At 33.2% G+C, this 26,980-nt stretch overlaps 1 protein-coding gene across 8 annotated transcripts; it reads right to left on the bottom strand.

The window, feature by feature from the left end:
* Positions 1 to 1,524: 1,524 nt before the first annotated feature.
* Positions 1,525 to 26,476, bottom strand: LOC127808267 (berberine bridge enzyme-like D-2). 8 transcript variants are annotated; one of them, XM_052346729.1, is made up of 5 exons: positions 12,849 to 12,956; positions 12,576 to 12,684; positions 9,234 to 9,687; positions 2,797 to 3,414; positions 1,525 to 2,685 (listed from the first exon to the last, which is right to left on the bottom strand). In XM_052346729.1, the coding sequence occupies exons 3-5, from the start codon at positions 9,301 to 9,303 to the stop codon at positions 1,814 to 1,816; spliced, it is 1,560 nt and encodes a 519-aa protein (XP_052202689.1). In that variant the 5' UTR covers positions 9,304 to 9,687; positions 12,576 to 12,684; positions 12,849 to 12,956; the 3' UTR covers positions 1,525 to 1,813. The 8 variants fall into 8 exon arrangements, 3 of the variants coding, with proteins under 3 accessions (XP_052202689.1, XP_052202688.1, XP_052202687.1); XM_052346728.1 differs by lacking the exon at positions 12,576 to 12,684; XM_052346727.1 differs by lacking the exons at positions 9,234 to 9,687; positions 12,576 to 12,684; positions 12,849 to 12,956 and adding an exon at positions 8,541 to 9,227.
* Between the last annotated feature and the right edge of the window lie 504 nt (positions 26,477 to 26,980).

Raw genomic sequence — 26,980 nt, 5'->3', positions numbered from 1 at the left:
AAACGATATCTTTGAGCCAATATCTTTGAAACGATATCTTTGAGCCGATATCTTTGCACTAATATTTTTGAACTGATATCTATTAACAACTGATATCTTTGAACTAATATCTATCAACAATCGAGATCTACAATAGATATTTATAATCGATATCTAAAATTGATATTTTTGGACAACTTTTGTGCTTGTTTGATGAAAAACTTACAGAAAGTGAAGAAATAAAAAAAAATAGAATAGAATAGCAATTTAGACAGAGAAAGCAAGTGCACAGCCATTATGTGTGATAGATTTTGAAAATCTTCTCAGCAAATTAATCAGTGAGGAAAAGGAAGCGCCACTGAAAAAGAAGAACACGGAAAGAGCTAACTGAAAAATAAGAGTATTTTTATCTAATACACATTTAAAAATCCTAATTTTGTAAAAATTTGTAAAGTGTCCTATTTTTCATTATTCTCTCGGGGAAAGTCTTATTTTTTCAAATCTTTCCTCACTTGTAAGTGGAAGGATTCTCAGTGTGAGGGACTTGATTGCCTACAAAAAGTAGGCTTGTTTCAACAATGAATTGCATTGGTTTCTAACCCTAATAAAAAAACTATAGATTTTCATAAGAGAATCTTTAAGATCTACCTTGAAGAGAGAGGAGGTCAGTATAAAAGAGCCAAATCTTTATACATGCTCTTTATTGTGTTTGTGTTTCACTTACATATTTTGTGATCTACAAACATCTCAGATCATTTTTTAGAAAATTACCATAAGGAAAATCGACTAACAAAGTTAGATTTTCTTGAAAAATGAAAAAGGCCAATTCACATCCTTCTTCGCTCAACATCTGGGCAACAAAAAGAAACCCTATGCATCGTTAATCATAAGAAGATCAATTAAGAAATTTGGAGAAGAGATTGAGAGAGCGGGGGAGAAAGATGGAGGTTGCCGGTGTCACCATTGTTAAAGACAAAAGACTTAACAATCATTTAAATGATGTTGCCAAATAGACAAATTAAAGAGTTAACGTGACTCTTTAATTTATTAAAAATATACATATTTCTTTCTTTTCATATCTATCTCATCATCTTTTCCTCAATTCAAGCACATCTTTATATGCAAAAATTGAAAGGGGTATTGGAATAAACTAATGAACTATGAAGAAAAAAAAATTAAAAGTAGTAGAATGCTTTGCAAACAAATAATTTAGGGGGGGAAATGAGTATCAAAATCCTCTCAAAATTGAATTTTGATTGCGATAGTAGATTATCTCATTATCATGGGATCATGGACATAGCATTGAGGTCAATCCACGTACACTACCAATTGTAGCTATTTTGTCGCATTTTCTATTACTGTTTTGCATGATAATCCTATACTAAAGCTACTTTAATAACAATTTTGACAACACTTGGTTGGAATTAAAGGTGAGCCCAAGAACATAAACATATATATACTCACAAAACACTCGCCCCTTTTGCAAGAGAAAATAGAAAGCAACCTGTGGAAGATATATGACTTTCAATACTAGACATGGTTTTGAATAAGAGATTAGATCGGTATTTATATTAATTATGGGACTCAAAAACAATCCCACATATAATAAAAGAGAGACATCTTCCTTTCCTAATTAAGCACTTGGAGAATTCTAGAGTTTTAATTTGACCTTATGTTTTTCAGGGTACGTACATGTATAGAGGGCTTAAATACAAGATGTAACCTACTATATGTCTCTATGCAAGCACATTTAATCCTGTAACAAAATGCACCTCTATGTTTGGACAACTCCATTAACATATATCTAGGACAATTGACCATTTCATATCACTAATTAACTTGTAGAGAGACCAACAACCATAGACATGGGTGGAATGCCCTGCTGATGCCTAAAAACATTGAGGGGATCGATGAATGTTTTGGCTCGAACCAGTTTATCGTAGTTATTCAAGAAATACTTTTGCCCCCAAACCCTAGCCATCTCCACTGCATCAGTAGAAGGAGCGCTTGTATTGAGTATCTGCATCACTCCAAGATCCAAGTCCATGTAGTTAACATAAGCAGCCCTGGGACCCCACGAAACACGCGATGCCATCGAATCGTAAAACCCCCTTATCCATTCTATATACTTGGTGCTTTCATGGTTATCTTCTTCTTTCCACTCCACTAGATACTGGATTGCAAAGAGGTTACCTTTTCTATGGGGAAAAGCTATGGAGCTACTGTTTATGTTTTGCATAATGCCCCCATAAGGGTCCAAGATAACGTACCCTTTTGGTTCCTTGTCAAGTATGTCAATGGCTTCCTCGATGCCGCCCAATGGAATTATGGCTCTCACGTAATCTGATTTGGCCTTGAAGTAACTCTTTTGGTGCAAGTAACGATCTCGTAGGTCGGCAACGGTGCTGCCATTGTCTAGGCCGGAGAAGTAGACAACGGACTCTATCCAACTCATTTCTTGGCAATCTTCTTCCACAATGCCCAGCTCTGGGAAGGCTAGTTTTAGGATAGACACAACTTTGCTTCTCGGACCTAGATAAAACCCTTTGAATGTAGCGGAGATTCCAGTTTTCTGTGATTCTGGCAAACTAGCACCCACAAAAGAAGATAAATAGAAGGCGTCTTCCAATTTAGGCGCAACAGATTGCCATTTGTGAACTAGCTTTGCCACGAGATGTTTCGTCCCGAACCTGGACACGATGAAGCCTGTTGTTTTGACATAGGGTAGCATATATCATCGAGCTAACTTTTTGTAGAGAGAATTATTCAAGTGATAGATAAAACTAAAACTACACAAGAGATGATATTAATTAGCACCTGTCACAGTTTGAGGAACTCTCAATAGCTTGATCCTCCATGCGAGAATAATGCCCCAAATGCCGCCGCCGCCACCCCGGATGGCCCAAAACACTTCTTCTCCCATGGCTTCTCTATCTAATACCTCACCATCTGCGTTAACAAGAAGCGCGTCAACTACATTATCAGCTGCTAGTCCATACTTTCTAGACAACAATCCAAATCCTCCTCCGGCAATGTGCCCGCTGATTCCAACAGTTGGGCAAGATCCGGCAGAGAAGCCATGGACGGGGCTTGATTGGGCAATTGCATGGTAGGTCTGGCCAAGTGTGGCGCCGCCTTCTACCCACGCAGTTTCAGATTCCAAGTCCACGTCCACTCGGTCGAGGTTCATCATGTCAATGATCGCAAACTTAGCTCCGTCAACAACGACAGACGAAGTTCCCTCGTAGCTGTGCCCGCCACACCTTACCCGAATTTCCAGCGCCATTCTCTTGCAGCAAAGAACGCTGCTTACCAGCTCCTCTTTGCTGGTCGGAAGAATGATGGCTGCCGGTTTAGGAAGTGACGGATCAGTGAACCGTAGATTCTGCAAAGAGAAGTTGAGGAGGCCATAGTAAGATCCGGAATCATCAGTTCCTGCATTCGGATAGGCGGTGAAGTTGTTAATACTGTGGTGACGCAAACAATAAATGAAGTCTGGGGTTTGATCACATAAAGAATTAGGAACAATCCAAGATAGGAATACGATCATCAGTGGAAGAAACCAAGTCCAGGGAAACTTGGCCATGGCTTTCTTCTTCCTTTTGCAGAGCAGTGAGCAGTAGAGAATTAGAGAAGACTCAGCTTTTTAAATATGAAAGTTAGCAGAATAATATCAGGGTGACTGGGGACAGGGGGATGGAGAGATCGATGCAATATTGCAGAGAGAGAGAGAGAGAGAGAGCACATAATTAAGTGGCCGGCCGGCTTTTGATTTAAAAATGGATGGTCGCCGGAAACTGACAAAAGGATTTGCATTCAGAGGGAGAATCGTGACATGCATATCCATCCATGGCTCCCTCCCTGATCTCTTCCTCTAACTACCCACCCAAGGTCTAATGGGCAGAGAGAGAGAGAGAGAGCTCGTTCATGGCCGCCATTTACATAGGAAAAGTAGGAAAGTATCTGTCAAGTTAATTGGCTTGTAATTGTAAGAAGAGGCCATAATAATTTTATAGGAATTAATTAGCATCATAAAATCTCTTCTTTTATTAATTAATGTTTCTCACGAGATTAGTTTCTTTCTCTAATTATCTAGTTTATGCATATTCCTTTTCAATTTAAGTTTTTAAAATTAATTAAACTGTTTAATTCACTCTAAACATAAAAATCAATTTATAATTTTTTATAAATTATAAATTATTTTAAAATGTTTATATTAGGCATCAATCACCTCATATATATATATATATATATAAAGCTGGCCGACCGCAGCTAACAACATTTTACATGGGATAAGTTTCGTAATGCCCCATACACATTTACACATAAAGACACATGCAAAATACAAACATCATCATCAAGTCAATTATATATGCAGTAGTACAATTAATTAATTTCTTTAATGATCAGAGTTGTATATTTATGCCACCCTTTTTAATTAGCATTTAATAACAGATCAAAAGGACGGCACTTTCCTAATTAAATTATGGAAGTGCTATACATTGGATTTGATAATAAGTAACTCTCATAAATTAATAAAATTTATAATAATTTTAACAATAGTTTATAATAGTTTTAGTTAAAATTAAATTCATTATTAATTTTGAAACAGACTATATATTATAAACTATGTATTATTAATTTTGAATAGAACTATTATAAATTTAGTAAGTCAATTTCTGAAAATCATTGGTTAGAGAGGTTTGTGGGTGTAGCACTTTAACAGTGATTAGGACTTTTAATTATTCATTCACTTGTTAGTTAAGGTATGATGTTTTAATTTATTCTTTCTCTCCCCTTTCCCCCCTCTCTACATTACAAGAATTTTAAGTTCTAGCGATGAAAATTTCTGTCACAATTCCTGTAACGGCCCACTTTCTGAAACCTCCGCACACAGAAAATTTGTGAGAGGATTGTTACCTGGATAATATAGAACAATGGTGTAAGCTAAAAACCCAACCACAACCCTTATAAAAACCATAACCTATTACATCGCATAATGTTTCATAACCATCTTTACATAATCACACAACATGAGTTCACTTGGACTTACATAACATACACCTACCTCAAGAACATAAAAGTTTTATCCTGACCAAATACACGACACCCAGGAACTAGTTTCGAGAGAACTCTGCACCTGCTATCATAACTCAACGACCTGGACCCAACCTCGTCAAACGTACCTAATATCTCAGGCGACTCTTTTACCTGAAATAATGAGAAGCAAAGGTGAGTCGCGAGACTCAACAAGTTTATAAAAAAAAGGCTATAGGTTAAGGATAAAACTCTTCTCTCAACATTCCATGCAAATCATGCCAATGCAACAACATACATACCATGATCGATGCAAGTCTTAACTCTAGATGCATAACATAAAATAAACTACACGTAGAAGGTCCTTGGGCTCACATAAAATACATACATTAGCGCCCAAGTCTCACGTACAAACATGTTAGTAGCCTATTATAGGCTACCATGGACTCCTGAGGTATACACCAAATCATTCCCTGGAATCTTAAAGAACACCCGTGGAGTATACACCAGATCATTTCCCACCGGGTCCAAACAACTTGCATTTTCAAAGACCTCCGAGGTATATACCAGATCATTCCCCAAAGTCTCAAAGAACACTGGCGAAGTATACACCAGATCATTCCCCACTGTCGTGGGCCACTTCCACAGCATACGATCCGTGGTGGGCCACACCCATCCTCATCACTCATAGCCACACATTCTCACCATGCAATGCATCACATAGAAAATGCAATGGCTTTTGTAGCATAAAAGTGATGACAAAACCCTCATAAACCAAGTATCAGGCCATACTACGCCCACATAAGAATACACACATGCGAAATGCTCTAAATGCACCAACTCACCTAGGGTATCCAAGTTGGCTCTTAGACCAACCACGTCATGCAAATTCTCACACATCTCATCACACAGAGAGCATGTCCTCGTAGTGAATGCAACTCAATCCTTATGCAGCACACACATCATGATATGCACAAAGTCAAAATGAGAATTTAGCAGTACTAGCTCTTCTGGTCTGTCTAGCGCTTATCGTAACAGTTGATGACTGACGCTCATACATCCAGCAATCGACTGCCATTACCCACAGTCGACAATCAGTGGTTTTGTATCACATACCCTTAGACACACGTGATTATCTTAAGACTCGGCATTTCATAAACTTCCCTCATGACGAGGGGTGTTAACGGCTCAGATTGGTCCAGTTCTATAAGAATCCAGTAATCGAATTATTTTTAATGATTCTAAAAAATAAAAACCGTAACCGAACCATTACATATATAAAACCAAACTATGACCAATCCGTCGCATCGGACTAGTTTCGGTTCGATTTCGATTCTATCTAATTAACATTTAACTTCTAAACATTTTCGCAAAATATGAAATTACAAACAAATTTATTAATTAAAATAAACCCATAACTTCATTAATATTTCAAATCTTGAAGTAAAAGTAGAACAAAATAATTCATAGACTATCTCATCAAATAAGATTACATTGACCATTTAGTATAACAATAGCACATAAAAGTATAGAAATAAAAAAATTCATGAATAATAATAACCAACAACAAAAAAGAAATAAATAAAAACTAACAGATTAAAATTATAAGTAATAATATATTTATATATAAATATAATATCGGTTCCGGTTCGATTCGAACCACGATTTGAAAAAAAAAAAAACCAGTAATCAAACCAAATATATCGGATCTTAATTTTTTAGAACCAGAACCTAACTTTTGAACCATAGAACCAATCTAAAAGGCACGGTTCGATTCGGTTTACTCCGGTTCACCGATTTTCGAATATTTTTTAACACCCCTACTCATGACTCATCATGCCCTTACGACATAACCATCAATACACCATTCCTCTTCTCATCTCTTATCATGTTAATAAACCTCTCACTTTTCTCATTAAATCCCTTAACATAACTCAATAAAACCATAACCAACCTTATTAAGAATTTAGCCCAACGGGTTCGACATTATTCCCAAAGAAAACGAAACGATACAAAACCCTATGACAAACACAATCAACGGCACCAAGACACCATTTACTTAACTTATTCCACCACTAATAAACCCACTAATAACATGTAAGTAATGAAATGGTTGCCACACGGATTTACATTATTAGTGCGTGGAATCAAATTATGGTAAGAGAGGGATTAAAATATGAAAAATAATGAAAACTCACATAGGAACTTAAGAATGTAAGGAGAAGGTTAGGAGCTTGCCAATAACTGCTTATTGCCTTCTTAGCGCTCCCGCTGCGAAGTAAAACGTTTTATAGGGAGTAAAAAGATTATGACTTAAAATAGCTAAATCTAACCGTAGAAAATTCATAATTTAAACACATGAAACTCCCAATAATTTATCTCTCACCTAGTTGCTTTTAACACCAAATAATGCCAAGATTCCCTATTTTTCCCCATAATTTCCCCCTTTATCTTCCTCTGTGCGCGTCTTCCTCTTCTCCCCACTTCTTTCCCCCCCCCCCCCCCCGCTTCTGCTGCTCAGAAATGCCTGAAATGGGCAAAAATAAGGGATTGAGGCGCGACCACGTGGCAGTCACTGGGCCGCGCACGCTGCCACCGCCTTAGGGTTGAAATGACATCGTTCCGACCTTCCCCTGGCCGAATAAAATCGACAAAATCCCCCAGCCTCGCGCGCGCCCACGCGGGATCAAACTCGCAACCTCACCTCTGCCTCCCTCGTGCACGACCGCCCGCGCCAGCAGTCACCTTCAACCTATATGCTCATCCAATTAATTTTAAACTAATCATCAGCCCACTTTCCTAAATCGCACAGCAACCCCCAAGACTTTTGAAAACTAGCACTTCCACCCTAGGCCACATTTACCCTTATTTCACCTACACCCCAAAATTCCCATAAATTTATCAAATTAATTTATTTTAATATTTCCTTATTTCCACAAATACTCCCAAATAAATTAATTAATTGCTTTAATTTCTCATTTCCTCGAAACAACATAAATAAATATTTCTCCTAAATTCCCAAATATTCAATAATTACCTCAAACACCGGAACTAATAATTATTATTTATCTTCAAAATCCAAGACGTTACAATTCTGTCTCTAATTCAATCGTCCAATATGGCGACCAAACTAAACAGCAATGAATTAGTGATGAAAATTTTCGTCGCTAAAAAATAAAAAATATATATATATAATTAAAATTTTATTTTAGCGATAAAAATTTTTGTCGTTAAATATAGTAGAAAAATATATATATATATAATAAAAAATATATTTTTAGTGACAGAATTGAGTAGTTAATTCCGTCGCTTAAAATATAAAAAATATTTTTTTTTAATTTTTCCCTCATTATGGCCCATGCAAGTTTTCACTTATTTTCCTAAAGGAATAGCCACTATCATGGGGCATCCCAGATCTTCCAGTTTCAATTCTAAACAACATGCCAATGCATATGAGATAAATGAATGAGTGAACCCAAGATCAACTAATGCTTGCACTAGTGTGTTAAGAATGATCAGTGTACCTTGTATGATTGATGGGCTTGCACTGGCATCTTCTCTTGTTAGATGGTACACACGTCCCCATCGTGGTTCTTGGCTTCCTTTAGTCTCCCTCAATTGATTAGCTTCCTTCTTTTGTGGGCAGTCTTTTAAGAGATGACCGGTCTTCTGGCAATTAAAGCACTTAGGCCCTTTTGGACAGTCTCGAGACATATGATCACTTTTTCCCCAAGAGTAGCACCCTTGATTTCTACTTTGGCAAGGTTTCCCCAGGAGAAACTTTTGACACCTGGGACATTTACCTTTGGACTTAAATTTACCTCCTCAAATCGCCAGGTTGTGTTTCCTCCCCATGTTTTTATCCTCAGACTCCTGTAATTCTGCTTTTAAGGCATCTATCCGGAGAAAATTACTTTCTACTGTTAGGGCTTGCAAGACTACCTTCGCATATGTGCATGTCCCTAGAGAGCTCAATGCCAGCTGAATTTCAAGTTTTAGCCCACTACGAAATTTTTGGGCTTTTGCTTCCTCATCAAGATTATAAATGGATGCGTACTTAATTAATCGAGTAAAGTTGTATTCATACTGGGCGACAGACATGTTCTCAGTTTGCCTTAAATTCATAAATTCTTGGCTCTTTTCCATCTTCTTGCACAAGGGAAAATACTTGGTATTAAATATTTCTTTAAACTAAGCCCAAGTAATAGCTAGCATACCTTGCCTTGCGGGACTTGGCAAAGTTCTTTGCATGGTTCTCCACCAATTATTCGCCTTGTCCCGAAGCATAAAGGTGGCACAAATGATTTTCTCCTCTTCACTACACTCAATGAAGTCAAAAATCTTCTCGAGTTGCTCTAGCCAATATTCACTTTTGATTGGATCAGCATTTGCTTCCCCTCAAAAAATGGGGGGATTGAGTTGTTGAAACCTATCAATGGCGTCAGGCACTCGAGGGAATTGCATCCCTTGCATAAGGGTTAACATGTTTTCCAGGAACTGTTCCATACGATCAATTCGAGTTCCATTTTCTTGGCTTCTTCCTCAGGATAAATCTTCTTGTGAAATTTCCATCTCCTCATGGAAGTGTTGTGACTCCTCTTTTTGGGTACTACTCCCACGTTGGTTTCGAATAGTTGGCTCAAACCTTTGGGTACGTCGAGTGTTTACCATCTGAAACAACCATAAAATTTTATGAGAACAACATTTATACATTTAGAGGCCAAATATTCCTAAAACATCAAATCAATTAGTAAGACTGAAGTTTAGAAAGAATCATAATTCTAATCATATCTATGAGAGTGATTGCTGGAGATTCTCAAGCATATATATATATTGCTACATCTTCACAAGGCTTCATAACTGAGATCCCTACTCAAAGTCAGCTCATTTCCTACCTATGAAAACAAGTCAGCCCATTAGTAAATTAGCTCAATTGTATATAAAGGAGATAATCAGGTTGAATGGGGTTCCAGTCAACATAGTTTCCGATAGGGATTCCAGGTTTACTTCTCAATTTTGGGAAAGTTTGTAGAAATGTTTGGAAACACAATTGCATATGAGTACTGCATACCATCCACAAACAGATGGACAATCGAAACAAACCATCCAAACCTTGGAAGACATGTTGAAGCCTATGTGATCGACTTTTCAAAAGGATGGAAAGAGCATTTGCCTCTAATTGAGTTCGCATATAACAACAGCTTTCAAAGTAGTATCAGCATGGCTCCCTATGAGGCTTTCTATGGACAAAGGTGCAGAACGCCCCTATGTTGGATAGAAGTGGGAGAAAGACAATTATTGGGACCTAAAATCGTGCAGCAAACAAACAAAAAGATCAAAGTGATCCAAGAAAGGATCAAGATGGCTCAAAGCAAACAAAAGTCTTATGCAGATAATCGGATGGAAGATTTGGAATTCTAAACCAGAGACAAGGTATACCTAAAGATCTTATCCTCTCAAGTTTCACATCAAGGTAGGAAACAAGGAAAAATGAGCCCCCAATATGTTGGACCATATGAGTTTCTAAAATGCATTGGGCCAATAGTATATCAATTGGCATTACCCCAACGATGTCTAACATACATGGAAGACATCATGTATGACTCCAAAAATGTTTTTTTTTTTTTTTATAAAATATATTTTTATAAAAAAAGATTTAATTAATATTTTTAAATATAAAAAATATTTTAAAAAAACATTATCTTCTTACTTTTGTCACTAATTAATTTATAGGTTTATGTGACTTATAATTCTTATATTGTTATCGTCTAACATTATCTTCTTACATTATATTTTGTATTTTTTTTCTTTTTAATTCATAGTCTGGACTATTTGTTTATGGTTTTTGGGTTTCATGTGATTCTATTATTTGTGTTTATATATATATATATATGTAAATTTTGAACATATATCATTGCGTTCATAGAATTTGTAGATTTTTTTTCAATTTTAGAATTTAATTTTGACAAGTAAGAGGCTGCAGAAATCTAACAAGGATGGACGAAAAGATGAGTCATTTCCAAAATACTATTAGAGTGTGTTTGATTGCATTTAGTTGAAAAAGAAAATATTTTTTTAACTTTCATGGAAAACAAAAACCACCATCCCCTTAGAATTAATTTTTCATGGAAAATAGGTCAAAATATGCTTTAAAGGATTGTATCATAAAATTCAATTTCATACAAAATGCAGTGTGTGAAACAGTAAAGATGAAATTCAATTTCTCGAATGTGACATTTTTTATAAAATTTACATGCTATCAAACACATCCTTAGTGTTTAGAGATATTAGAAACTTAGGAAAACAAAATAACAGACCAATTTTAGAAATTTCAGAAGCAATAATTCTAAAAAACAAAGGTCTTTATAGTAACCAAATAATATTTAGATTAAAGAAGGTTGGTAGCAAAGTTTTGGGCTATCTGTTCCTCTCCTCACTCCCTCTTTATCTTCCCTATTTTGTCCTAACTCCTGCAAAAGCTTATTTATATCCCACATGACAACAATGCCTTTGAACTCCTATTTGTTTTCGTACCTGGTTGGTTAACAATAAAAACTATATATATTCATTGAGGTGTTTAATAGATGGAAAGGTCTAGAAATCAAGAAAAAAGCAAAAGTATGCATATGTTGTCTATAACTGAAAATGAAGTCCCATATTTATGCAATGCAAGTAGCATCATTATTGATATTCTCATTTGATCAAACATGAATTGTATAGAAAAAAAACGCAATTCTGACCAAACAAATGAGGATTACTGTTAAAAATAATTAATCAAAAAGATTAATTCAAAATAAAAGGTAGAAGATAAGTCACCGTAATGACACAAGCACAAATTAAACATGTTAACCACAAAAACTCTGGCTCAAAATAAGGCTTCAGCATAAAAAGCACGAAGAACCAGAAAATCGGTCAAATTAAAGTTTTCCCTCTATATAAATAATCATGTGAACTAAATCAATGGTTTCCTATGAATTCATGTACAATAAGTTGGCTATATTTATGCTATACTAAACATTATGTTTCAGAACATTCAACTCAACCTGTTAAAGATGCATTACATCATCTATGGTAATTCAATGGATTTTATTGTTATCCACCACTTATACAATCTCAATGATCATTAATTATTCACAACCCACTCACTTTTATGCTCGGAAAATTAGCAGTATGTGGCTGCGCTAGATTCAATTGGGCGGGGATTTAATTGGAATATTCAGCTCTGGGTCCATAAATCAGGGTGGGGCTTTCCTAATCAGCTATCTCCTGCAATTGGGAAAATCATGCTGAGAATTTGGCTCAACATTTTGGATTCCTTACAGCAAGGGATAATCACAAAAGCAGAGGATTGAGGTTTTTCTATCACAACAAGTGGCTCTCAATTTGTGGGTTTGGGTTAGTCTCGGATTGCGGCTTCCTCTTCGATTTGTTGGCCTTTTAATCGCTTCTGATCATTTGAATGCTCACTTTATGGGAGAGAAGGATGGATTTTCTAATTCCATGGAGAAGGGTGGTCAATCGAATGAAAACAGAGAAGAAAACACTGAGAACTTACTTACCTTGAGTCGAAGCTTGCCGATAGTAGTAATCTCTTTCTGTTATGCTTCGAGTCTCTGCCCCTCTCTCACTGTCTGCGTGTTGTAGGCCGTCTCTGTAATCTCCTTCCCTCTTCAATCAAGGAATTGACTTGTTATTAGGTTATTACTATTATCCTATTTTTGCATCAACTATATGTTCATCCACATGTATTCCGACTACATAGAGAGAGAGAGAGAGAGAGAGAGAGAGAGAGAGAATACATATACACACGCAGAATATATACATACATATACCTTTGAGGCGGCGGAGGCGGATCTGGCAGCGGCGGCGGCGGGGACAGGAGGCGGAGGCAGCGGCGGATGGGTCCACGGCGGGAGTAGTTTAGAGAGAGAGAGAGAGAAGGGAGAGGAGGTGAGTTAGGTTAAATATTGGGGATTTGCGGAAGGAGGGCATCTTCAGCCCACATTTTTTGCCTTTTTTATTTTTTTGAAATATTTATTTATTAAATAAAAATAAAATAATTTATAAAAATAATATTATTAATTATTTAATTGATAAAAATAAAATAATTTATGATTATGATAACTAATAAAATAATAATTTAAAATATAATAATAAAATAATTTAAATTATTGCACCAAATTAATATTTATTTAAAAATATAATTATATTATAAATCTAATAATTATAATAAATTAGTTTGATATATTATAAATTTAAAATTAATTTTTATTTTTTTTATTTTTGGTATTTAAACAAACATTAAATAAAAATGTCATAAAAATAATTTAATGCATACAAAATGAAAAATATAACAAAAATAATATTAAGGAAAATGTTTAATAAAATATATAAAAAATAATTTGTATGTGTTTAATATCGATTCAAAATATATAAAAAAAATATTAATTTTAATTTTTAAATTTTGAGCAAATTAATTATACCACAAGTTCAAAACTTAAAAATATATGAGAAATAATATTTTTCTTAAAAGAACTAAAATATAGATTATACAAATGTAAAAATATGAGAGCGTTAGTTTTACTTATAATTTAATACTTTATTATAAAAAGAAAAAAATAAATTTTGTTTTGATATTTAATAATTAATTAATGAATATATAAGGTGATAGTATTTGATTAATCAAACATAATGCATTTATTGATGGTTAACCCACTAAAAATAATAACTAATATTATTTTTAAATTAATTAAATATCGAATATAAGGTGATAATGTTTGTATGAATAAATATTCTATAAAAATAAAATTAAATGTACTAAATATAAGGTCATATTTGAATACTATATAGATATTGATGTATATATAGATAAATGTATATTCTGATTATGTTTTATGTATTGTTATTCTTAATTCAAAATGTTATAAAAAAATCGATACTTCTATTATAAGTGTTAAATAATGAGAAAGAAAAAAGTATATTTATGTTATGTTTAAAAATAGAAATGTAGAGTTTTAATTTTAAATTTAATTACTAAAATATATAAATTATTAATTTAAGTTAAAAGTGATTTTAAGTTTAAATTTTGTATTACGATAAATTATTAATTTTTTAAATAAAATAAACAAATAATATTTTGAAAATTAATTTATTTTTAGAGTTTTATAATATTAAAACGTTGCATATGTTTTATATAAAAATATAAATGAACATAGACATATGATACCTTACTAATCACTGAATTGGTTTATATTTTATACACATTTAATAAATATTATCAAACACAATGCATTTATTTATGGTTAATCATTGTACTAGAAATAATAATTGAAATTATCAATAAATTAATTAAGGATTACATAATATACTAAATATATTAGTGAATGAATAAGTATTTCATAAATATAATACTAAATATATTATTAATCAAAATTATATTTGATATATATTATATAGACATTAATATATACTATATAGAAAAATATACAATTTGATCATGTTTGATATATATATTGTTAATTTTAATTCAAAATGTTATCACAAAACTCAAAGTATATTTATATAGTTTAAAAATAGAAGCAATGAGTACAATATCAATAGTAAATTATTATATATTTAATATATATTTCAATTTAAAATATTTTTCAAATTTAGTTTATATTTATATATATTTAATTTTATATTATACGTTTTATATAATTTTATATTATACATTTTTTTGTATTATCTTTACATTTTATATTATTTACATACAACTTTTATAATTAATTAAAATGCTATATTAGGATCATATATGTTTCACTTTATAAGAACATAAAATGTTAATTTCAATATATAATTTGATTCACATTTCTCTCTCTCCTCTCCCTTTTCTTCATTTTGTATACATTTAGAATTTTTTTTTGTATATTTTTAGTTCCTCCTTTGGAGCACAGTCGAAAGGATTTTGAAATTCTATAGAATAGCCTTGCATTTTGTTTTTTTTGGTGAACAAATAATATTTGAAGAATGTGTACTCTATCCCAAAAATAAAAAATTAAATAATTAAACATTTAGCGATGTATATTTACAAATTAACATTTTCAATTCATCTTTTAACTTAATATATTTCTTTAAATTAAAAATTTTAAATTTTATAAATTAATTTTTTGATATTCATCTCATGTTTAAATATATATTTAATTTTTTTAATATATTTATACATTAATATATTTAATTTTTATAAAATTTAAATATTATATATTTAAATATTCATCTCAAGTTTAAATACTTATAAATTAATTGACTAAAAAATCAAAAAATAAAATTCAAAATTCAAAACAGCAACGGACTTCTCGTCTCTCGGTAAAATAAATTAAAAATATTTTTATGGTGATTGAAATATATTTATAAAAATAAAAAAAATAAAAATAGTGACGGATTGAATATTTCATCGCTAAATGGCTAAAATTAATTTTCTATTTTTGTTATTTAAACAAATATTAAAATTAATTTTTTTATTTTTTATTTTAGCGACGAAAATAATAATCCGTTGCTAAAATTAGCGACAAAAAAGTGTTTTCGTTGCTAACTTTTAAAAATATAATAAAATCAAATCAAATTTTTATTTAGCGACAAAATTCATTTTTCATCTCTAATTTTAGCGACAAGAAAAAATTTTCATATTTCCGTCTCTAAAAATTTAAAAAACTTTTTTGTTCTAAATCCCAAAATTTTGGTAGTGCTATATATATAAATTAAAGAAAACTCATAACTATTGTATATGATTTTAGGTATACATAAACTCTGCCCCCAAAACATAAGTCGAGTGGGTGGATAAGTAATATATCAATATCAATCCGATAGATTGCAAGTTCGATCTTCGTTCTGTACAAGAATCAAATGCTCAATCTACGATTTACTTCCCCTGACATAATCAAAAGCACGAGCATTAAGGGTCGCACAAAGGCGATCGTCTCAAGTATACATAAACCCTATTATGTCTCTAGGTTCAACAAAAGTTATCTCAAATTAATTTTGTTGTATTTATAACAAATACCTAGAAAAATAATATGAGCACGTGTCATATTTCCTATTTCATGTCATAAGAAATTAAAGATATCATCATAATTTTCATATAGGCATAGAAAATTAAATTCTCATAATTTTTAAAAGCTTACTATCAATTTTTTGGAATTTTCTAATTATGATATATATTTTTTCAACCCTTTTTTCTTGTTCTAAAAATTTATTTTATTTTATCTCGTAAAATAAAATAATCCTCACATTAGATAACATATATATATATATATATTCTTCTATATTATTATTCTATTCTATTTTTTTCATATATATATATTCTTCTATTCTAAGCGAAGTGTTTTTCAAATTTTTCAAAAATACCCTTTAAAATTATTTGTAACTAGGTAAATTACATGACCCTAAGGTTTGATAAAAAGACACAAACACTCCTAATATTTGAAAATTGATAAATAATGATAAATTACTTTGTTATCACTTTTTGGTATTGCTTCTATTATTAAAGATATATAATGATAAGAAAATTAAACCGTTGTTAATTGTATTAGAGATAGTATGATTTCTATTGTTAGAAATAATTTGTTGAGAAATTTGTATTTTGATTTATGAAGAAAAAATATTTTTGGTAAATTTGATTTATTGATTATTTTTAAAATATTTTATATAAAATCTCTTTAAATTAAAAAACTTCATGGTCATGTACTTGTATATATATTTCAAAATATATTTTTGTATAAGTACTTGAGCACAATGAAAAGCGATAATCAAGGTATTTGGAGTTTATGAAAATATTTTCTTTTAAATTGAATAACTTCAGGTCTTTATATATATATATATATATTAAAATAGCCAAATATAGTTTTGTATTGATAGAGCATGATATAAAGCTTATAAGAAAATATTTTTGAAAATTTACTAAGTATAAAAGCCTTTTATTCTGAAAGAAATCATGTGTATGGTGATAGGAGTAAAAATAAAATTTTTACAGTGTATTAGATATATACAGCGAAATATAACATACACACCATACAGTTATTGAGTATTTAAGTAACACCCATATTCATCAAATAAATATATACATGTTGTCCAATGTAAAGATGGAGTACATAACAAATTTCTGCACTAAGATTGAATCCACCTTAAAATATGGTGGTACTAATGGATCTACACCTAGTATGCCGAATGATACCGTTCCAATCATCATTTTCTATGCTAGACACAAAGATTTCACGTATCACCAGTGCCCGTGTCTCAAAATTATACATGTGACTTTCACATGTATAATTTATAGCAGTAAAAGAAATTACAGAGAAAGCAGATAAAAAAGATGAAGAAGAAAAAGAAGACAAAGCACACGTGGGAAGCAGACAAATATGATTCCCTTTTATTTCTTCTCCTCTTCCCCAAATTGAAATCTCTCACATCCTTCACCGCCCCCTCAATAATACAAACAATCATTAAAGAGATTACTATGCAATTTCACTATATACTATAGATAATGCATTTTAATTATGCACTATGCATTTTTTGCAGGAGAGTTCAAGGGTCAACTTTTGATCAATCACTTTCAGGGATATTTCGGGCACACGATATCAATACCAAACGCAACACTTTATGGTGTGTGGCTTTTTAAATTCATTATCCGCTAGCAATTAGATAATACCAAAACTCTTTTTGGTACCGATCAACCCTTTAACCCATCACCAAAACTTCTTCAAATCCCACTAATGTTCCGAGAGTTCCTGAATAATGCCTAGTAGCAGTTCAAAACAGTATAGGTGGCAGTGAAGTCTTACTTCAAGTAAACCTATTACAATTGACGATTACCATATGCTATAATTCTTTTATCACTTACATCCCGACTGAGCAAGAGCTATGGAACGACAAACTCACAAACTTAGTAACTATATGTCAAACCTTATTAATATGACTAAATGACACCTCAAGAAACAAATTTCTTGACTTTCAATCCGCCTTGCCCAGGGATTGTCTCACCACATCAATAGTAGATCACATAGAAAGTTCATCTTATCAAATATTGAGGAATGCAACAGATCATATTCCCAACACTTGTCTTCATATACCAATAATATGAAATCACATAGATAAACATTCCCGCCTCCCAATTGGATAGTTTGGCTCATTAGCAAATCTCGCACACCAATAACAAAACAACCGTGTCGATTCAAGTCTAAAGATCAACACACTATCGTAACTTGATGACTCAACCATTATCCACCATACCATATGATTAGTCATCGGCATCATATTTGGTTGATCGTTCTCCAACGACCACCCACAGGTTTATTAGCGACATCTCATGTCATATGGTGCGTGACACACCATCTTCCTATTGGTATCTGCATACCAAATGAGATAGTAACCTTTATACTAATTCATACTCAATGAATCAGAGTCCCCATCCAAGGAATTTAAGAACTATGAATAGTTTAAAAAATTATGTTACTAGAGAATCCTCACACAATCTCAATATATTGAGAATAAGATTTTTCACACAGAAGATCTAGGAACTCATTCACATAATTGATGGGAGAAAATATGAATGAAGAAAACTTTGCATTTTATTGATTTATACAAAAATACAATTAATGCATTACAAACAAACCCATTAGATATCATCCAAATCTAAGTATATGTATTTATGAAGCTTTTGAAGGAAAAATATTAAAATAATCTTTTAAAGCTTCTAAACTTATTTTCAATCTAAAAAAAGCTTCTAAATCAATTGAGTGTTGCTTAATGTATTTTTCAAAATAATCGATTATCATAAAAATCTACTCAAATGTGTCCTTATTAAAACTATGTTTCTTAAAACTATAATCGACTATGGTACTTTCTATATATAATCGAGTATTATCTTTCACACTTGAGTAAGCTTTTGGAAAAATCTAGTATCTTTAAAGCTATTGAAATCTAATCATATTTTTAGTTGAGTAAGTTTTGAGTGTCTTTCAAATTAGTCGGATTAAGTGTTTTAGAAAAATATATTTTCAATCGACAATATTAAGATTTCCTACTTGAGTAATTCTTACAAACTCTATGTATTTTCTACGTACTATCTATTTTCTCAATCTCAATTGAGTAAGGAGTTATTTTTAATTGAGTATCTCTTGGTATATTTTATTCATCTCTTTAGTCGAGTATATCTTTCTCATCAATCGACTAATGTATTTTGTTAATCGAGTATATATATGTTAATCAAGTAAAGATTGCATTAAATCTGACTAAGTCTCTATGCTTAAAATTAATCAAGTATCAATCATCTGTACTCAAGTATATGATTGTGTTTGTCGAGTAAGGTTAGCTTTATAGTCGAATGCTTAATGCAAAGTCTCTATGACTTTTGAGTCAATCAAGTAATAATTTGGTCATACTCGAGTGAGGCTTATATATAATCAATTACATAAAATATCCAATCGAGTATGCTTATATATTAGTCAAGCATTTCTAGGAGTTAGTCGAGTAACTAACATCGGATTTTAAAAATTATAACTATTACTTAGAAAGTAAAAAAAAATGACAATTTGACCGTTAGAGCTTTATCTGATTATTTTAATAAGTATAACCTTGTTCTCATATATAAGATTGATAAATATGTTTATGCATAGTGTGCAAAATGCTTATCTTTATAATGTGCATATGGTTTTTAATAAATTTGACCATTATTGGTCAAATCAAAAGAAGTTGTGAGTTTATACAAGTTTCAATGCTTAATCCAAAGTCTCAAGCTTCTATAAAAGGCCAAGTGCTTCAAAAAAATCGATGTTGATTCTATGGTTGCGACTGATATATATTATGGTTGTTGTTCGAGCGACAAAAGGCCAACCTAAGTATTGTAAGCCTAATTCTTTTTCGAGCCTATAGCAAATGCTTGAAGTTAGTGTTCTTCATGTTCATTCTATGTCACTTCAAATAATTATTTGGTAAGGTTTCTTATAAATCCTCTTAAACTAGATAGAATATAAGAGAATTGAGTGTTTCATTCATTCATTCTTGTAACTCTCTTTTGTTTAAAAAAAATTTTGGTATCATTGTATCATCTATATTTTTCTTTGGAGAAATCTTTTCACATGAATTGTGAAACTTGTAAAAGGTTAAGCTTGCGCCTTTGAAAAGTAATGTCTTGGTTGTAGTTGAGCCAAGTATGAAAAAGGCTCATGTAAAGGTTACACCTAATCATTTAAAAGGTAGTGGTTGTGGCTCAGCCTAGAATGAAAAAATCTCATGTAAAGGTTACTGCTAAGTCTGTAAAAGTAAGGGTTCCTAAATCCTACTTAGCTCATGAAAAGTGGAGGTTAGTGCTTAGTCTACTTAATTCGTTAAAATAAAGGTTATAGTTGAACCTATAAACACTATGTGTAACATCCCGCATCGAGAGCTAGGAATATATGACTGGAACAATTTACCCTGATGGGTCTACGCAAATTTTTTAGGGGTCACCCATCCTTAAACTTCTTCAGCTCAAGCACGCTTAACCAGTGAGTTCTTTGCCTACATTCATCCCAAAAGGTATCTAGTTGATGTTGTTTCTTTTCTTACTTATTCTCGATATATACTACATTTCTTTGGGCTTTTGGGGTATTACATTCTCTCTCATTTGAGCACATGACGTCCTCGTCAAGCGACCTTACAACTAGTCCCAAATCTTCTCCCCTTAGGGGGTTTCCATCCTAGAAGTTGCTAAAATTCGCTCCTTGTACAGGCCCTCAAGCCTCGGTGCCACTCCCAACCCTCATCAGATTGCCTTCACCAAGAGTCGACTTTAATACCACCTGTAACATCCCGTATCTAGCGATATGAATGATCAAAACAACTTACCCTGATAGGTCTACGCGAACTTCCCAGAGGGTACCCATCATTAAGCTTCCCCAACTCAAACACGCTTAACTTAGGAGTTCTTTACTTACATTCAATTCAAAAGGTATCCAGGTAGTGTTATTTCCTTCTTTACTCATCATTGATATATACTATATTTCTTTGGGCTCTTGGGGTATTACACTATGCATAGGTTATAACTAAACCCTAAAAGCTAAAATCCTTAGTGGATGGTTTCAAAATTCTTAGTGAAAAATTAAGGTGATGGAGTACTAGGTATGTTGGTCGAACAGTCAAAAATATTGTGTTCATGGTGCTTGCTTTTGCTATTTATGTTTTAATAGCATCATTCTTCATGTGCCATTTAAGTGTTCTTCATGCATAAAATCAGTTCATAACATTATTCTTTTAACTACCATTTAAATATTTTCTTAGTTGAACTCATCTTAAAAATCATACTCTTTCACATTTTCATAAATGTTTTACTATTTCATCATTTTAAATGCTTTTCTTTATCTTTATATAAAAGTTATATGTATGAAATTTTCTCACATATAATTTTCATAAAACATTCTTTTAAGCTATATTATGTACTTACATGATATCTTCATTAATAATTTCTATAATAGTTTCCATTGCATGTTCAAAAAGTTTGTTTTTTTTAACATCAATTTTCATTTCTCATATAAAAGCTTTTCAAATCTATCAAGATGCATACTTAGTTCTCAAATACACACATTCAATTTCATGTGTTTCAAAACATCCACTATTATTACAAAAGAGTTTGTTGAATTTCCTTTTTAAATTTCCTCTTTAAATGCATACATCCATATATTAACATTTTCATTTACATCAAATGATTAAAGTTTCCCGAAATATCTTTTAGGAAAAACCCTATATGATGCATATGTATCCATGCTTGCATATATTATCGCTCGCTGCATTTGTTTTTAGTTTCAAAAAAATAAAAGGTTTTATATGGATTCATAAATTGGTTAAATTCTTTTAATGGAACTTTTAAAACTTCCACACAGTTCTTTTTAAGTCTTCTATTCTCTTCATTCAACTCATTCTTGCTTCAACTTGAAGATTCACATTTCAATTCTTTTATCTACGATTTTCCTCTAATCCATTAAAGCCTTTACACGGTTGAATTTTGAATATGTCCAAAGGAGATTTTAATATTGTGTACACCATTTTGTCTTGATTTGCTAATTTGTTGGTCTAAAATTTCTCTAGGTTCATTTATATGCATGAAAATGTTTCATTTTTCTTTTGTTCTATTTGTTTTTATGTAAAACATTTTTTGATAATTTAAATTGTAAGGTCTACTTCCGAATATTTCCGCTTAGCATAGGATATTCGAAAGAATGTCATTACAGAGATGATATAGAACAAAACTGAGTTCAAATAACAATTCATTTAATTTCTAGAAGTGAAAATTTAAATAAGATTTAATTATATTTTCAATATTTCATGACTCTAGGCTCGATGGCCATACAAAATAATAAGAGGCTCAAATGCCAATAAACATAACAAATCATCATCACTATAAACCTCACCAAATCACTAACTAGGATCTTTGAAGTTAGGACGTGTCTCCGTACACCATTATCCCTAGGTTGTAGTTCTATTGGACTCGCCCTAGTAACATTATTTCCTTCACCTGGAATGACAAAGAAGATTAAGTGAGCCACAAAGCTTAACAAGTTCGAGAAACAATAAACAATATATAGGATCCAAGAATACGATGACACCAAAAAGAGTAATTAAGGACTCTACAATTATATACAAGATTTATAATTTATGAATTTATCAATTCAACTTAATATATCATGTCACCATGTATCACTATACAAATGTGCATAAACTTTCAATGTTATTATCAATTCTCACAAGCTCACAAACCATCATTCAACACATGTAAGAGTGCATCATTTCATTATCAATATCAATCTCCTTGGCTTTCAATCCATCAATCAATATATGCAAAATTGCATAATTTCAATAAAACCTCACAAATAAATATAGAGCCAACATGTTGGGCTATGGCCATCTCATCCCACGCCAGGTGCTCTAAGGTATCTTCTCTCCCTCTGCGCAAAATAATAGGTGCGCAATATATATATATATATAACATGTACATGTATGCCTCATGTATGCATTTGCCAATTACATGCATTTAAATTCTTATTTTTGCAATATTCATACTTTTAACATCACTTGCCCATATCGGATATTTTTCCATCATTAGATAAATTTAACATATCTTACTTCATAATGTTTACCACATTCAAGATGTAATTTATGACACAAATGCTTGATGTAAATTACAACACAAGAATAATTTCGAGAGATGCTATTTAAGATTAAATCTTGATTCACCAGTTGAGGAATATCATAGACTTAATAACTATTTTTCCCATCGTATGATCTTTGTGAATTCATTAACCAGTGTCAGTATGCATTGACTTGCATTCGAGCTCATAGCTCAAATTCATGACTTGTCCCCATGTAATCAGAATGACCACACCACGCGGGTTTGTTCATTGACAAGCTAGTATTGATCTTTTACACAAATAGTGGGTGTTAAATTTAATGACCATATTCTGAGGAATGTTTAGAAGGAATTTCACTGAGGCATCTCATAATTTGGACATATTTGAGATCATTTAAAATAGATAAACCATGCATTCCATACACTTACAATGGTCATGCTTGTGTATTCTTATTTACTATCAAAATCGACTTTGACTTGCTAAATGAGAGTATTGTTCAAGGTAATTTGATTTCCAAAAGATGACCGAGGTGGAGGCCTGCGATAAGGTTGGAGCTCGCGGCCAAGGCCATGAGCTCGTGGGCTTATGGCAGGAGCTTGCGGCCATGAGTCTTACGACAAGAGGGCATACATGGAAGAGCTCGCGAAAAAGGGATCGCAACAAAAGCTCGTGGAAAGAGTTTGAGGCAAGAGCTCGCGGCAAAGGGCTTGTTACAAGGAGGCATATAAGCATGAGCTCGCGACAAGGATCACGGTAAGAGCTCGCAGCAAAGGGCTTGGGGTAGGAGTTCACGGAAAGAACTCTCGGAAAGGGTTGAAGCCAAAGCTCACATGAGAGTTCGCAGTAAATGATCACAGGCAAGAGCTCGTAGTAAAGAGCTAGCAGAAGGCTTGAGGTAAGAGCTTGCGCAAGAATTCGCAGCCAAGGGCTTGGGGTAAGAGCTCGCAGCAATGAGGCTTACAATAAAAAGGCATATAGGCATGAGCTCGCGACAAAGGACTGCGGCAAGAGCTCGCAAAAAGTTTGAGACAAGGGTTCGTGAAAGAGCTTGAGGAAGAAGCTCGCGGTAAAAGGGTTCAAGGTTTCTGCTATTACAATATATATACAGATATGGTGCTAATCAAATATTCAAAGTGACATTCAGATGAGGCAAGAGGCATTCAAAGGGCTATAATATTATGTGAGTATCATTCGGATGATTCAATGGACATTCGAATGGGACTTATATATATTTGCGAATGTTATTCGGATACGTCACTTATGCTTCTGCGAGTTGCATTTGGCCATGTATACACTATTAAGCTCAAGAAGATACAGAAGCGAACAGGGCCTCGTATCTATATCTAAAAAAATAAATTGCCATTCATTGAATGGAACTTGGGGTGGAAACAAACCCCATTTGAGACCACAACAAAACCCCAAAGAGATACTAAACATTTCGCAAAAAGACTCAACTAAAGAGAGTCATAGACAACTCTATCAGAGTTAAACATAGCAAGCTAACATGATAAGAACGACAACGGACTCGCATCAGTAGACAAAAAATATAAAATAGCTTGCACAAAAGTAAAAGATGGTGCAAAGGAACTTGCATTGAAATATAGAATGTATAAGAGAACTCGCACTGGAAATAAAGTAGGAGTGCAAGTGTAAGCACCCTCGCCTAAATATCCCAACCATTTGGACTACCCGAACTGGAGTACCTACGAAAAGAGAAAGAATGAAACATAAGACAGAAACTACCCTGGCATGCATACACAAGGAATAAAACAACGGAAGCTAAGCTATACACATGCATGCACTACGGGTACTCCGCTAGCACAACAATCACTTGATAAATAAATGAATACAGACTCCCGTGCCAACATACATAAGACACGAGGAATGACCTGGCACAGTAAAAAATAAGAGAGTCAATCCCTCTCAAATATCAGAGTCAACTAGGGCTAACGGGGGAATGATAGGGACTGACAAAACTGCCTGTACACCATACCGACTCTGCCTTTAGATGCTATCTCCCTTGCCCTTGACCCACGCTGCCACTACCTGGAATGATGGAAAGTAAAGTGAGTCGAGAGACTTAGCAAGCATAAAGAAATGAAGGCTGAAGGCTGAAGGTTGAAGGCTGAAGGCTGTACATATCCAATAAACTCTTCCTAAAATACCAACCCCCAAGCACACACAAGCCACGAGACGCCTAACACATTATAAAAGCGTAAATAAAAGCACATATCAGTCATTGGGGCCTACACAAGACACACGACACCCAATTCCCATACCAACCTGTCGCTCCCTGAAAGGTAACATATACCGTCCTGGGTCAATACTCCCATCACCCATGTGCTCGCGTCAGTCCTTCCGACACCTGAGTTGCAGGAATCGAGCCGTAGGCTCCCTCGGAACGATCCTCTAGTCTGAGATCTGTGAACTGTCCCTAACCATGCAATGCACATAAAAATGCAATAGTGTAGTGAGCATCAATGTAATACACTGGCATCCATACATCCATGCATCAGGCCATGCTCCGCCCACATAGTAAACCACATACAATGCATATGCCCATGCCAGATGCAATCTAATCATGCTAGAATGTCCGTGTCCAAGCATACTCAATAAATGAATATCTCAACATGCATCCCATACCCATGTGTATATCAAACCATGAACGATAATACAACATAACGAATCATACTGTAAATCACATAATGGCAGAGCTAGTCAGTAGTGTCCAGCACCGGTTAATTGCCAGTGACTAGGAGTGTCCGCCCGACGGTCCACTTCAGGGCCGTACAATAGTCTATACCAACGTCACCAAACAGCCAACCCCTATCCCATTACTCGATAGCTCTAGCCTACTCATACCCAAGAAATCTATAATCAAACCTGCACATCTAGGAATCTAGTCCCCAAGTTGGGTTCAGGATCATTCCAAAAGGAATAGGGGCGGTACACAATACCTCGTAGGCACACAACAAATAAATTCCCAACGAGTCTCATATTTAATTTAAATTAATTCATGCTAATAAAATTCACGATTCGTATAATTGATACGTGAAATCGAAACGAATTAAGGAAAAATGTGGGGTTCACAAAATGGAAGGAGCTCGTAAAGGTAGAAGGGAGCTTGCCTCGATTTAGTTGTTTCTAGTGTTTTTACGCTTGTATGCTACCAAGTTAATACACGCTGCAAAATAGCATAATCTCCTAAAATTAATAAAATCAAACCCAAAATAAAATTCCACCCGTACAGAATGATTAATACATATTTCTCTACTTACCTGGCTAATTAAAACTCAATTAAACCTTAATTAAACCCTTAATTTCTCCCATTTTTCCCTCTTCGAGCGCCTTCATCTTCTCCTTAAGTTCTCTCCCAGAAACTGCTCACATTCTTCCTGATTTCTCCAATTTCTGCTGCAATTTGTAGCTTAAAAAGTAAAGGAAATAGGACCATCAGCGGTTGCTGCGTGGCAGCCCCAATTCACCCATCGCCTTGCCCAAAACAATGCCGTTTTGGGCAAGGTTTTGGTTGAAAAATCAGCCAAAATTCCCTCCAGCGCGCGCGCCTTCTCGACCAGCTGGGCTAGCTGCTCCATTATATAAATGCCCCCTCCATTAATTATAAAGGAATCCCACGACAATTTCTAGAAATTACATTAAAACCCCATAACTTTTGAAAATTCACCCAAATCATTTTATTTTAATCTTTCTTTATTTCCATAAATACCCCCAAGATTTTTAATAATTAATTGCCTTTTTCCCAAATTTCAAATAATTTAATATTTCATTTGAAGCCACAAATATTTAATAATCTCCACAAACACACTAAT

The sequence above is a fragment of the Diospyros lotus genome, chromosome 8 (genome assembly GCF_014633365.1).
Source record: "Diospyros lotus cultivar Yz01 chromosome 8, ASM1463336v1, whole genome shotgun sequence".
In the NCBI taxonomy this organism is placed as follows: Eukaryota; Viridiplantae; Streptophyta; class Magnoliopsida; order Ericales; family Ebenaceae; genus Diospyros; species Diospyros lotus.
The sequence above is the reverse complement of the archived record's forward strand: the minus strand, read 5'-3'. Positions and strand labels throughout refer to the sequence as shown.